The sequence below is a fragment of the Giraffa tippelskirchi genome, chromosome 7, assembly GCF_054371585.1.
Source record: "Giraffa tippelskirchi isolate mGirTip1 chromosome 7, T2T-mGirTip1v1.2.pri, whole genome shotgun sequence".
Lineage (NCBI taxonomy): Eukaryota > Metazoa > Chordata > Mammalia > Artiodactyla > Giraffidae > Giraffa > Giraffa tippelskirchi.
Window position 1 is genome coordinate 99394879 of NC_137281.1, and position 12240 is coordinate 99407118.

Sequence of the window (12240 nt, forward strand, 5' to 3'; positions counted from 1 at the left end):
CAAATAATGGACCCATTCGAAAGCTCAATCTCATTGGCCCTTGGGATCAAGCAAGTGAAAACAGTAGGAGAGAAAGGGTGAAGAGTGCGTGGGGAACAAAAAAAGGGAGTACTTTCTTCCTGTAAACAGTTCTCTCCTCTATTAACATTTCTTACTCAGTTAGGCTTCTTTCACTGTCTAGGTCAGTGGTCTCCAGAGAAATTACAGCAAGCTTCACAATGTAAATAATATTAATATGTTATTTGTATACATTTTAAATTAAATAATACACAGATACTGGCAAAATGGATAAAAATGTTTTAATAACAGGGGGGCATAATCAAGACACATGAGGCTAGTAGTATTGCTGGAAAGAGTTTAAACTAAGGCAGATGAGCTGATTCTAAATTTACATGAAAATGCAAAGGACCAAGAATAGTAAAGGCAATACTGAAGAAAAACAAAGACAGAGGACCTGTGCTACCGGTTTCAAGCCTTATCATGGAGCTAGAATTATTAAGATAACTGGTACTGGTCAAGGATAGACTAATGGACTAACAGAACAGAACACGACGAGAAATAGGCCTACACATATACAGCCACCTGTTTGACAAAAGTGAAGCTGTAGTGCAACAAGGATGGTCTTTTCAACAAAAGAAGTTGGGTCAAATGGATATGGATATCTATAAGTAAAAAGAAATGACAACCCATAACATACACTAAAAACCCAGTTTCTTGTAGATTTGAATGGTAAATCAAAAAAATTTCTGGAGAAAAACACAATAATCTTCATGACCTCAATAAAGACAAAGATTTCTTTCACAAGACAAAAAATGCTAAAATTCAACAGAAGACAGTACTGAGAGTGAAAAAGTAAGTAACAGGTAGAACAGCAGAAAAATAAGCAAGTGTCTTGAAGACGCATTTCACAAAGGAGGTTATCCAAATGGCCAATGAGCATCAGAAAAGGTATTCAATATCATTATTCACAAGGGAAATGTAATTTAAAGCCACAGTGAGATACTATCACATAGAAGGACTAGAATGAGCAGACAAAACAATGTCACACGACTTGTGCACTTTCCTATATGTATGTTAATATCTCTAGGATAGCCAAGGCAACAAGGGAAAGGCTAAAATTTTTAATATATTATACCTATTATTTCTTCCTGTTTTTCTAATCACCTGGGCCTGTTATCTACCAATGGAAAGCAAACAGTCATATTATCAGAATCAACTTAGCTCCTTCTTAGATTCATGAATTCAAATGGTTATTAATTAACATCATTAGAAAAAAATTTTAACTCTCTAATCATTGACTAGGTTACTTCCTGCCCTCTCAAGCTTTAATGACCCACAATTATATGTCAGTCTTTTTCTAATCTTTCAAGACTTTGCTTGTCCTTCCTGAAGTTCTAATTCACCATAGGAATGACAGCAAATACGTTTTAAGTCATATTTTCAGGACATATGCTGAAACTAGTAAGCACAGTTATAAGTTTGCTTCCTGTGAAAATAAAATTTTTCTCTCGGATTCCAAAGTAGTAGCATCCCTGTGTAAGCAAAGGGATCTTTCAGAGGATCTGTAAATTGTATTAATAATACCGGAATTTTTTTGTAGATCTCAATGACAACAAACAAGTCATGTCAGGAAAAGCCACAAAGCACACACATGATGAATTTATCACACACAAACAACAAACAAAAAGAATTCAAGACAGGGGACTTCCCTGGTGGTGGTTAAGAATCCACCTTTCAATGTAGGGGACACAGGCTTGATCCCTGGTCGGGGAACTAAGATCCCACATGCTGTGGGGCAACTAAGCCCTCGTGACACAACTAGAGAGAAGTCCATGCACCACAACGATAGATCCCACATATGACAACTAAGACCTGATGCAGCCACAAATAAACAGAAAGAATCCAAGACCTTATCAACAAATCCAAACATTATCAAGACAGATAATTATTACACTTAAGTCTCACCACTGTTGTCCATACTTGACAAGTTACCTTCCCCCCACCCCAAAAAAAGACTCATTTTTTGTAAAAAACCGTACATTGGCAGGATTAGAGGAAGTGTGTTTTTCATATATGCATGTATGCTAAAATATCATGCATCTTAAGCTTTAGCTTTTACTCTATACTCTTAACTAACAAACTTTGGAAATCTGTTTTAAAGAATTAAGTATTCAAAATTTCCTTCTCTACTCTTCTTACAAAACAGGCAATGTCATGTTCTCTAAAAAAATGTTTCTTGAATAAGAAAAACTTGGTTTGGAGAAATCAGTGTGAGAAACAGCATGACAGTGGTGAGAGGCATATTCTAACAAAGCCACTCTTGGGGGAGAGTTTCCATAATAAACTATCTGCTCAGGTTTGAATCAGGTTTTTTGGGATTTTTTCAAAATTACTTAACTTTATTTATCTGATTTTTGAATAGGATGAATATAACAGGTACATGCCAAAATATACTAAAACAATCATCAGTAGTAGTTGATCATAAACTATATGTCAGAGTAACTCTGCAATGAAATATGCCTACTGCTCTATGAGTAATTTCTGGTGGTCTCTTTCACATTCAGAAAGTAAGACCCTTCCTTAGTCCCAAAATGTCAGTTTCTTTCCTTACTATTACACAGAATGATCCAGAATCTTTCTACATGGTGATTCTATTCACCTAGTCTTGATTCTTACATAACTAAAGGTAGTATAAAATATTCTTGTGAGTCATGGCCGGACTGAAAAAGCCACAGTTATAATGGGCTTTATTAACTGTTACACATGGAGCTTCAACAAAATGACTCTTCAATCAGAACCCAGTCTAACCTTTAAGGCTAGATATCATACAAAGATCATTCTACTTAGTTGAAAGCAAGTATTTCTTAGAAAAGATATATCAACCAACTCTGGCAAGATACACTGCCTGGTTGATATTTCAACATATGTATGTTGGAGATAAGAATGATGAGAGCAAAAGCAGAACAGCATCTCTACACATCCACGATTAGCTTTCAGCTAACTGTGCCTCAGTAACTCGGTTCTACATGCTAACCCACTACAAAAGCAAATGTCTACCTACAACATGAAATAAAAGTAAAGAAGAAGAAATGGAAGTGAATCTAACTTTGGAAAAACCAACTTCACATAAAGCATGCTGCCCACATCTAAATTTCTCAAGAAATTAACTGACTGAAGGACAGCATGGAACAGGTGTTCTGAACACACTACTCTATTTTCAGAAAGCAGAAGACTACAAATAACTGATGCATGTCTTTCAGTGTTAGGTAAGATTGAAGCATTGACGTAATAGGGCACAGCAAACTCTCAGGGGCAATGGTGCTTTCTGTATCAAAAATAAAACTAGTAAAAAAAATTGTATCTGTAGCAATACACAGTATCAAATGTAAGGAAATCAGTCTATAAGAGGTTAAGCAACTGTCTACCAAACATAGCAGTATTCACTAGAAGGAAGTCACCTTTTATTATTCCAAACAGAATTGGAACCCAGTTCTCTTCTCCTTCTGCATTACTGATCATGGAGCAACACCTGAGAAAGAAACTGGGAAACAGAAGAAAAAGAAACCACACGGGTTCTTCAGTGGACGGGGGCAAATACTAGATGCAGCCAAAGAACATCCTACATTCTGTAGCAGTTGCCTGTGTGACTGATGACCCCTTACATTTTCTAGAGGACACAAAGAAAATTTCTACCTTTTTTAAACTTTTAATCTAGTTAAAGAACTATAAAATATAAACATACAAATCGCTTCTCAAAATTCTCCAGCGTTATCCATTTCATACAGATCCTTAGCATTAACTTATAAGGTCCCACATGATCTGAATCTGCACCTATCACTTTCCCCCTTACCTACTATATAAAGGTGAACAATTATATGAAAAAGTGTTCCACATCATTATTTTCCATGGAGATGAAACTGAAAATCACAAATTCCTAAAAAATGAACTGACAATACCAGGCGTAGGCAAGGAAGATGAACAGTAAATCTCTCATACTGTTGGTGGGAGTTTAACTTTGTAATACCATTTTGGAAAAATATCTGGCAATGGATTATTGTTCAGTCGCTAAGTCGTGTCTGGCTCTTTGCAACCCCATGGACTTCAGTACGTCAGGCTTTCCTGTCCTTCACTATCTTCTTGAGTTTGCTCAAATTCATGTCCACTGAGTAGATGATGCTTTCCATCCATCTCATCATCTGCCACCCTCTTCTCCTTTTGCCTTCAATCTTTCCCAGCATCAGGGTCTTTTCCAATAAATCAGCTCGTTGCATCAGGTGTTCAAAGAATTGGAGCTTCAGCTTTAACATCAGTCCTTCCAACGAATATTCAGAGATGATTTCCTTTAGGAACGACTGGTTTGATCTCCTTGCAATCCAAGGGATTCAAGAATCTTCTCCAGCACCATATTTCAAAAGCATCAGTTCTTTGGTGCTCAGCCTTCTTTATGGTCCAACTCTCACAAGACTACTGGAAAATAGCTCTGACTATAAGAACATTTGCCAGCAAAGTGACATCTTTGCTTTTTAATACACTGTCTAGGTTTGTCACAGCTTTCTTTCCAAGGAGCAAATGTTTTAATTTCATGGCTGCAATCATCATCCACAGTGATTTTGGAGCCTAAGAAAATAAAATTTGTCACCGCCTCCACTCATTTGCCACGAAGTGATGGAGGCCATGATCCTAGTTTTTTGAATGTTGAGTTTTAAGCCAGTTTTTCCACTTTCCTCTTTCACCCTCATTGGCAATGGGTACTAAATCTAAACATATATATGTGTGATGATACAGCAATCCCACTCCTGGATATAAACGCCAAAGAAATTTGTGCTTGCATTCATCAAAAGACATGTACAAGAATATGTACAGCACTTTTATTCATAATAGCCCCAAACTGGAACCAACCTAAATATCCATCAGCATTAGACTAATAAACTGTGATTAGAAACAGACAATGGACCACTTCACAGCATTAAAAAAGAATATCTTTTTCTTGGTGGTCTGTTCTGAATTTGAGGTTTCAAATGGGAAGAAGTATGAGAGAGACTTCTGGGTGCTGGAAATATTCTATACCTTAATCTAGGTAGTTGTTAACACAAATGCATACACAAGTGTAAATTCAAAGAGTTGAACATTTAAAATATGTGTACTTACCAGTAAAGTTATGAATAAAATATATATTAAAATATAAATACACATATATTGTACACACACATAAAATGTTTATTAAGTTATATATAATAAGTTGTAACAATACGCAGCTCTCCTCTGGGAACTTTTTGGCTGCCTCAGGTCATCTTTTACTTTATTACTTTTATTGATTGAAAGAAAAGGGAAGGGAGTACTACACAGATAACTGACGCTGAAATAATTGCTTACCTTTAACAAAGGGCAGCTGGAAAGGTTGGGAAAGGAGAGTGGAAAATTAACCCCAAGAAGGAAATCCTTGTTTCTCAGATATTTCTCCTGGCTCTCCCCTTCCGGCTCTCCCCAGGAGCGCAGCTGATGGAGCCTGTAGGAGGCTTTCAGAGACAGGAAAAGAGCTAACCATCTGAAACAAACCACAGCAGACATGCTTATTCAGTGCTCCATGGAGGTTTGAGGGTAGTTCATAGCAGCGAGGAACCTTGTCTCTCATTAACTGTCTCTTCTGTCAATCTTGGGCATTTTAGACACAGTTCTTTCAAACAAAGTCGCTTCATACTTTTGTTCTATAAATTCTATCTTTGGCATGAATTGGGTTTGCTACTATGAAAACGAAAATCCTCCGTAAAGCTCCTCTTAGTGTTAAGGAATATTCAACTCTTATCACAAAACTTCTCATAACATCCTCTTATAAAGGAGATAAGCCTCTCCTAATGAGGTCATTATTTTTTACTACAAATATAATACAAATCAATAAATTAAGTAAAAGCCATTATTCCAAAGAATAAGAACAGAGAACTAAGTTTCCCAGAATGCATAAGGCAGGCTATGCTACAATCCCTACTAAGTAAAGGAATCATCAGCCATCGTTTGCTCTGAAGAAACAAATAAAAGCAAATTTCCACCTAGAAATTAAGATTTGAAGACCTTCTGGTAGCATTTGGGAGAAGAACCTAAACAGTTTTTATTTAAGGTATAGCATGAAGCATTGTACAATTATTAAATTTTCAAAAGAAATGATTTCCTTATAAAACTCTAATTCTTAATACAAAAAGAATGAGAGGCTCTGTAAGATCATATAATACTAAATATTTAATTTCACAGTATTCAACATTTGCCCCTATTTATTCTCAACTGTTCTCTCATCAAACAATGAACAAACTTCTCACCTGGCTAAAAGTCCCTGAAGCATGAGGTTTGCCATTTCAGCTGGAGATACATCAATAAAGCGAAGGAAAGAGAAGCAGCTTTCTTCATTAACACCTGGAATATCAAAGAACAAAGTGAAACCCAACAGAAAACCAAGAGACAACCCTCAACTAAAGCCTGCTGAACTGCTGAATTTTGACTTAAGAATTTAAAACTACTCTAAAGGTTCCAACACAGCCACTTTGACAGAAGACAGAGTGTCATATTTTTGTACCACAATCACAAGTAAAAGAGGCAGATGTATGAGATATGACATATATGGGCCAGAGTGGAGTTGGCTTATCAGTTACCTCTGGGGTTTCGGATCCTTGGCTAACTGCCTTCCTCTTTTTATTGTGCCAGGAAAAGGAAAAGAAAAGGAAAGTACAGAGGTGAAGAATTCTGAACTTCTGCCTCAATACTTTGGACACTGCTCAAAGTTGAGTAGCTTCCTTTCCTTAGACTAAGCAGGAGGGACCTAAAGAATCAAACTAACAAGAGCCTGCACTGTCTCCATCACACCTTTATTCAAGGGTGTAAGAAATTTTTAAGAGACAGATATAAAATAAAGATGGAAGGTCAATTGAAATGGAAAGAAATTAAAAACAAAATTTTTTTTTATGCTTTCTGTTATAATCACAAAGCCTACTAGCATCTACAGATGAAGACAACTAACTTATTTAAATCTTAGCAAGACTATAAACAAAAGCCTAGCATTCAGGCAAAGCCACTACTAGTTCCAACTCAGTAAAACAAAGAACATCCTGATAAATCCTTGGCATACTTTCCTTCTCAAAGATCAAAACACCTACCTTTTCTGTGAAAGAGAGACTGTTGGATATAGTCCGGTGCAAATGGAGAAAGAAGAACCCTTAACCACCTGTAAAGTAAGTAAAATAAAATAAATCCAAACCCAAATATAAATCTCAGGAAGTTAACTAAACTGGAGGTTCCAAACTAAAAGAATCTTTGAAGGTTTGAAACTGTTTCTACTTCTGAAAATTTTGTTGCCAGGCAAAAACGATAACATATAAAATACTAAATATTTACTAAAGGTAGTAGATGATAATACAAGTTCAAAGTGTACACATTTCAAGAAACACAATTCAAGTTCACATTTCCAGAAACACAATTCCAGCACTGCAAACTGCCATACACTACATTAAACAAAACGACTACAACTCTGTTCTGTTAATCCCCTTGCCCATGTACTTAAGTATTAGCCTGGAGCTATCACAAAGAATTCTAAAATTAAACCCAAGGAATCTGTCTCAGTTTCAGTAATGTTAGGCTAGATGTTGTTGATGATTATTTTGATAATATTGTTTATATAGTTTCCATACAGAAGGAGCTTTCTATATCTATGGTTCTCAAGTGCAGGTGTACACAAGACTCTTTTGGGAATTTGTTTAAAAAATTCAAAAGCAATTGTTAAATTTTCAAAATAAAATTATTCTGTTCTGAGTGATTCTGCATGCAGAGGTGCAGAATGGACCTACACACCTATTTTCTGAATGGAAGTGGCTTCCAGCATATTACCATTAACAACCCTTCTTTTTTTTTTTTTAAACCAAATCTGTCACTGTTGATTCTGAGAAAAAGGTAAATTTGATTAATTTGAAATCGAATCAGTTTTTCCACAAGTGCTATTCCAAGTGTGAAATAAGCCACTACAAAGCAATTTCAATACTTAGGCAGAGATATTTGTTGATCTCTCTTGGTACAAGTACATGTTTGCACACAGGTGAACATTCCTCATTCAGAAAGGGAACTTCAAGTAGCTAGGGCCTTTCAGGTCATCCAGTTAAACTCTTGATAGTACACAGACCCTATCACAAGATCCCTAAACAAACAGCTGTCCACCCATTGCTTAAATACTTCACTGTTGTGGAACTCACTCTCAATTAAGTTTATCTACTAAGCCACAAAACCCCAAATTACAAAAGCACGCTTAGAGCAAACAGATATTAATTAATATGTGCTCACCTATCGCGTGAATGGTTGAAGACCCTGATCTGTCCATGACGGTAGATAAACTTTGAAATCTGGTATGGCTTTAGGGAAATATGAAATGGAGACCAAGTTTCTTGTCGTTCAAATAATTCTGGGTGATTACATACCTAAGAGAAAGGGAGATTAAGACAATAGTGTCATGTGCAGACATCACTATGAAGCAATGGTGGAATCCTAAACCCTGCATGTTTACCTTTATGAATATATACATTCCCATTTTCATTCTTCAACAGTCTTTGTTTATTTGGCATCAAGGCTAGATAGAGCCCCTTCCTTGAAGTGGGTTAATAAAGACAACTCTAGGGTGGCTGACCTAAGCTCTTACCTTCCTAAACTGCATGACCAGATTCATGAGGCTGCTGGTGGTTGTCTGTGCTTGCTGGGTAGAGCCCATAGAAGACTGCAATAAATCCTCAATGGAAATTTTGTTCTTCAGTGCCTGATACAGCAGTTTCTGTCGGCTGGTCAGTTGGCAATACATTAGAATCTCAATCTAAAAATCAATAAGGACATTTATATTTTGAAAAACAGTTTGTAAGAAAACTCAGTATTACCATAAAGTTGGAAACTCATGCAAGGCAGATTATGATTGGAAAGAAAACAGTATACATATCTCAAGAAACTCAGTATCTCTATAAACTTGTGATATGGCTAATCCAAGAAACTCAGTGTCTCTATAAAGCTATGCTGTGGCTAACTATCCAAAATATGAGCTTTACTTGATCCTATTCCCTTGTCACTCACTCTACATGCTGTCCATGGCTTTCATTTCTAACAGTACCAACTACCATCAATCATAGTAACCTGCAAAAATACATTTCCAAACATCCCTAAGCCCCATATTTCCAACCACCTACTAAAATAGTTATCACTCAAACAGTCTGTAGCAATTGCATTTGTGACGTATCAGAAAAAAAATTTCTCTTTCACAATTTACATGATTAACAGCATTGTCATTTACTAAGTTGCCCAAAAAGAAACTTCAAAAAGTCAGCTCTGATCTCTTCTCTTTCTTACCCTGTGCTCTATCATTTTCAAAGTCCCTCAACTCAACCTGGAAATTTTTCTCTAACCACCCTGACATACCACAGAAATTCACCCTATCTAATCTAGACCACTATTACCATGGGAGTTTCCTGCCTCTAGTCTCTCCTGCTTCCAAGAAACCTTCCATGCAAATCTTCTAAAGTACCCAAGTGCTGGAAAACCTTCAATGTAAGTTACTGCCTATGGTAAAATATTAAAAATTCTCCTGTAGGCAGAGGCCTCCCATAGTCTAACTCACCATATTGTCCCAATCTCATTATGTTCTCCTATATTTCTTAGCAACAACAGTCTGAATAATGTTTGCCACACATGCTGCCTATTTGAATATTGACCTACCTTTGTTCATTCTTGTTGCTTAGCATCCACTTCCCATCATATTTCCTAGTAAAAGCCAACTCATTATTCCAAATCAAGCTCACATGTCATCTCTGCTTTGATGCCTTTTCTAACCTTCCCTAACAGAATTATCCCCTTTCTGTGTTCCCATTATACTTCACATAGATCATCACTGCATATTCTATGATACAGTACTAGCTATTTATATATTCATCTCCCTGGGAAATCTGAATAGAACCTAGAAGCTGCATCTCTACATATCAGTTGCTTGCAGACAGTAATAGTTCAATAACATGTATATTATTTAATTAACAGATTAGAAACATTACTGATGTTTAAGAAATTTATAATACATGCAGTAGTTAAGAACCACATATCTTCTGATCACCTCACTAATAACCACTAAATAACAGACAGTATGATGCTGCTAGTGTTTTTGAGCTATTTCTGATATAAAAGCCTCAAAGATCCTTTTTTTTTTTTAATGAAGTATTTTCTACCAGGTACATCTGTGTGATACTTCTCTTTAGGCAAAATCAGCCAGTTTCACAAAACAGCCATAAAGTTTTTTTTTTTAAGGAATAAGACAAAGGTACACTTCTTTCCCTCTCTTTGAAGGTGTATGTCACCACCACAATCCTATAAGACAGTTACTAAATTTCAAAATGATCCAGCCTCTGGCAGTGACAGTGAGAACCACCTGATGTTATCAAGAGCCTGGAAAGATGCCTTTTATACAGACAGGAGAACTGTGAGAAACAGGTGTAATCTATGTGAGGCAGGAAGATACTCCAAAGGAGTGGGAACTGAGAGGAAAAAAAAAAGATGAAAGGAGAACATGGGGAGTATTCACAAGAGATAACAGAAGATTACAGAGGTCAGGTAAAAATCCAAAAAAGGTATTTATGAACCATAATTATAGACTTTATGAGAAAAAGTAATACAACTCAAAGCACATTAAACTTCTAAACCTACCTCTCAGTCTGCAAAAATATAGGAGACAGAGGAACATGTCAGAGAACACCACAATGATGCATTTAGCAAAATTCGGTATGTGGAAAACTGTGGACAAACTACTTGGTTTCCTCAACAAAGAATTGCAAAAGGGAAAAAAGCAGGGTGGGACTAAAAGATATCTATGGGACATATCACCCAAACACTACATATGGATCTTGTTTGGATCCTGACCTCAAAAAATGAACACTTTAAAAGAGAGAGAAAGAAAGAAAAAAGGATAGACAAAGACAACTGGGGATATCTGAGCACTGACTGGGTATGTGATACTACAATGAAGTAACTTCCTTTTTTTGTAGAGATGATAATGATATGTGATTATGTGTTTTAAAAAACACCAAATCTTTTAGAGATACATATGAAAATATTTATAAATGAAACAAAAGACATTCAAGATCCGCTTCAGAATAATCTAAAGGGGTGAAGAATGGTCATGGGTTGATCATTTAGGATATATGGAGGATTCATTATATTAGTCTTTCTTTTATAATATTTCAAATTCTCCATAATAAAAAGTATAAAACAAAAAAGAAAAAAACTATTACCTGCCTTGATTATTTGACTCATCTTAAGTCTCTGTTGACCTTCTCAAGTTTAAAGGTTTTCTCTCAAACTAATTACGCTTCAACTAAACATTTACCAAGGAATTTTTTTTACCCTGGAATCTCAAGTTGGTGTTTAATAAGTCCTAAACTTACAAGATCAACTTCCCTTACCTTGTCAGACAATTCATTTTCCACATCTTTCTTGATTCTCCTCAGCATAAATGGCTTCAGTATCATGTGTAAGCGAGAGAGTTGATCTGAAATGGCAGGAGACCCCCGGACAAATAATACATTATATCAGTTTAACACAAACAAAAGAAATGTCATGATCATCTCTCACTAAACACCTCTGGCATAATGATTTCTTTGGAAGAAGACTGAAACGATCTTTTCCCAGGTGGGAAGCCAAGGGATCTGAACTTTCCACACCATCTTCCTATAGTCAATTGGGCAAATGCGTTCTGCTGTCATTTACTCAGACCAGTAAGGATGATTTTATTTTTATCAAAATTCACCTTCAGAATGTTTCAAGAACATTTTATCAATAATAGGGTTCTCAGACAGGTCTAATGAAAGCTATATGGGACTCCCAGTGCTGCCCCAAAATCATTTTTCAAAGTGTGTCAGTATATTAACCACATGTAGTATAAGAAATTACTTAAGGACTTTTCTAATGGTAGATATCACTTCACATTATGTAATAAATATTCCATAACTCTCTTAAAAGATACTAGTCAAGAGATCAAAAAAATTGATAATAAAAATTCAAAAATGTTCAAAGAAGAAACAAATCCTAATATATAGAGAAAAAAATACCAAAAATTACCCTTCTAATATTTTGTTTTTATTACAGGCAAAAAGTCTTATCCCATTTCACAAAGAATGTAAAATTTTTCAGGATCTATGTGGAAAATGAGGATTTTGTAAACCAAAATGTGAACTTTGCCTGTTCTGCCTT

The 12240-nt window shown here is 35.8% G+C and overlaps 1 protein-coding gene across 3 annotated transcripts in view; it reads right to left on the reverse strand.

Annotated features, from left to right (window-relative positions):
- The window catches only part of INO80 (INO80 complex ATPase subunit), a 122739-nt gene that overhangs the window by 51567 nt on the left and 58932 nt on the right, over positions 1–12240 (reverse strand). For all 3 annotated transcript variants that reach the window (XM_081507654.1, XM_081507655.1, XM_081507657.1), the window contains exons 19-24: positions 11454–11539; positions 8666–8833; positions 8314–8447; positions 7140–7207; positions 6309–6402; positions 5374–5545 (exon numbers count right to left, since the gene is read on the reverse strand). In XM_081507654.1, coding sequence (XP_081363780.1) covers positions 5374–5545; positions 6309–6402; positions 7140–7207; positions 8314–8447; positions 8666–8833; positions 11454–11539 — 722 coding nt within the window. The remainder of the gene's footprint in view (positions 1–5373; positions 5546–6308; positions 6403–7139; positions 7208–8313; positions 8448–8665; positions 8834–11453; positions 11540–12240) is intronic.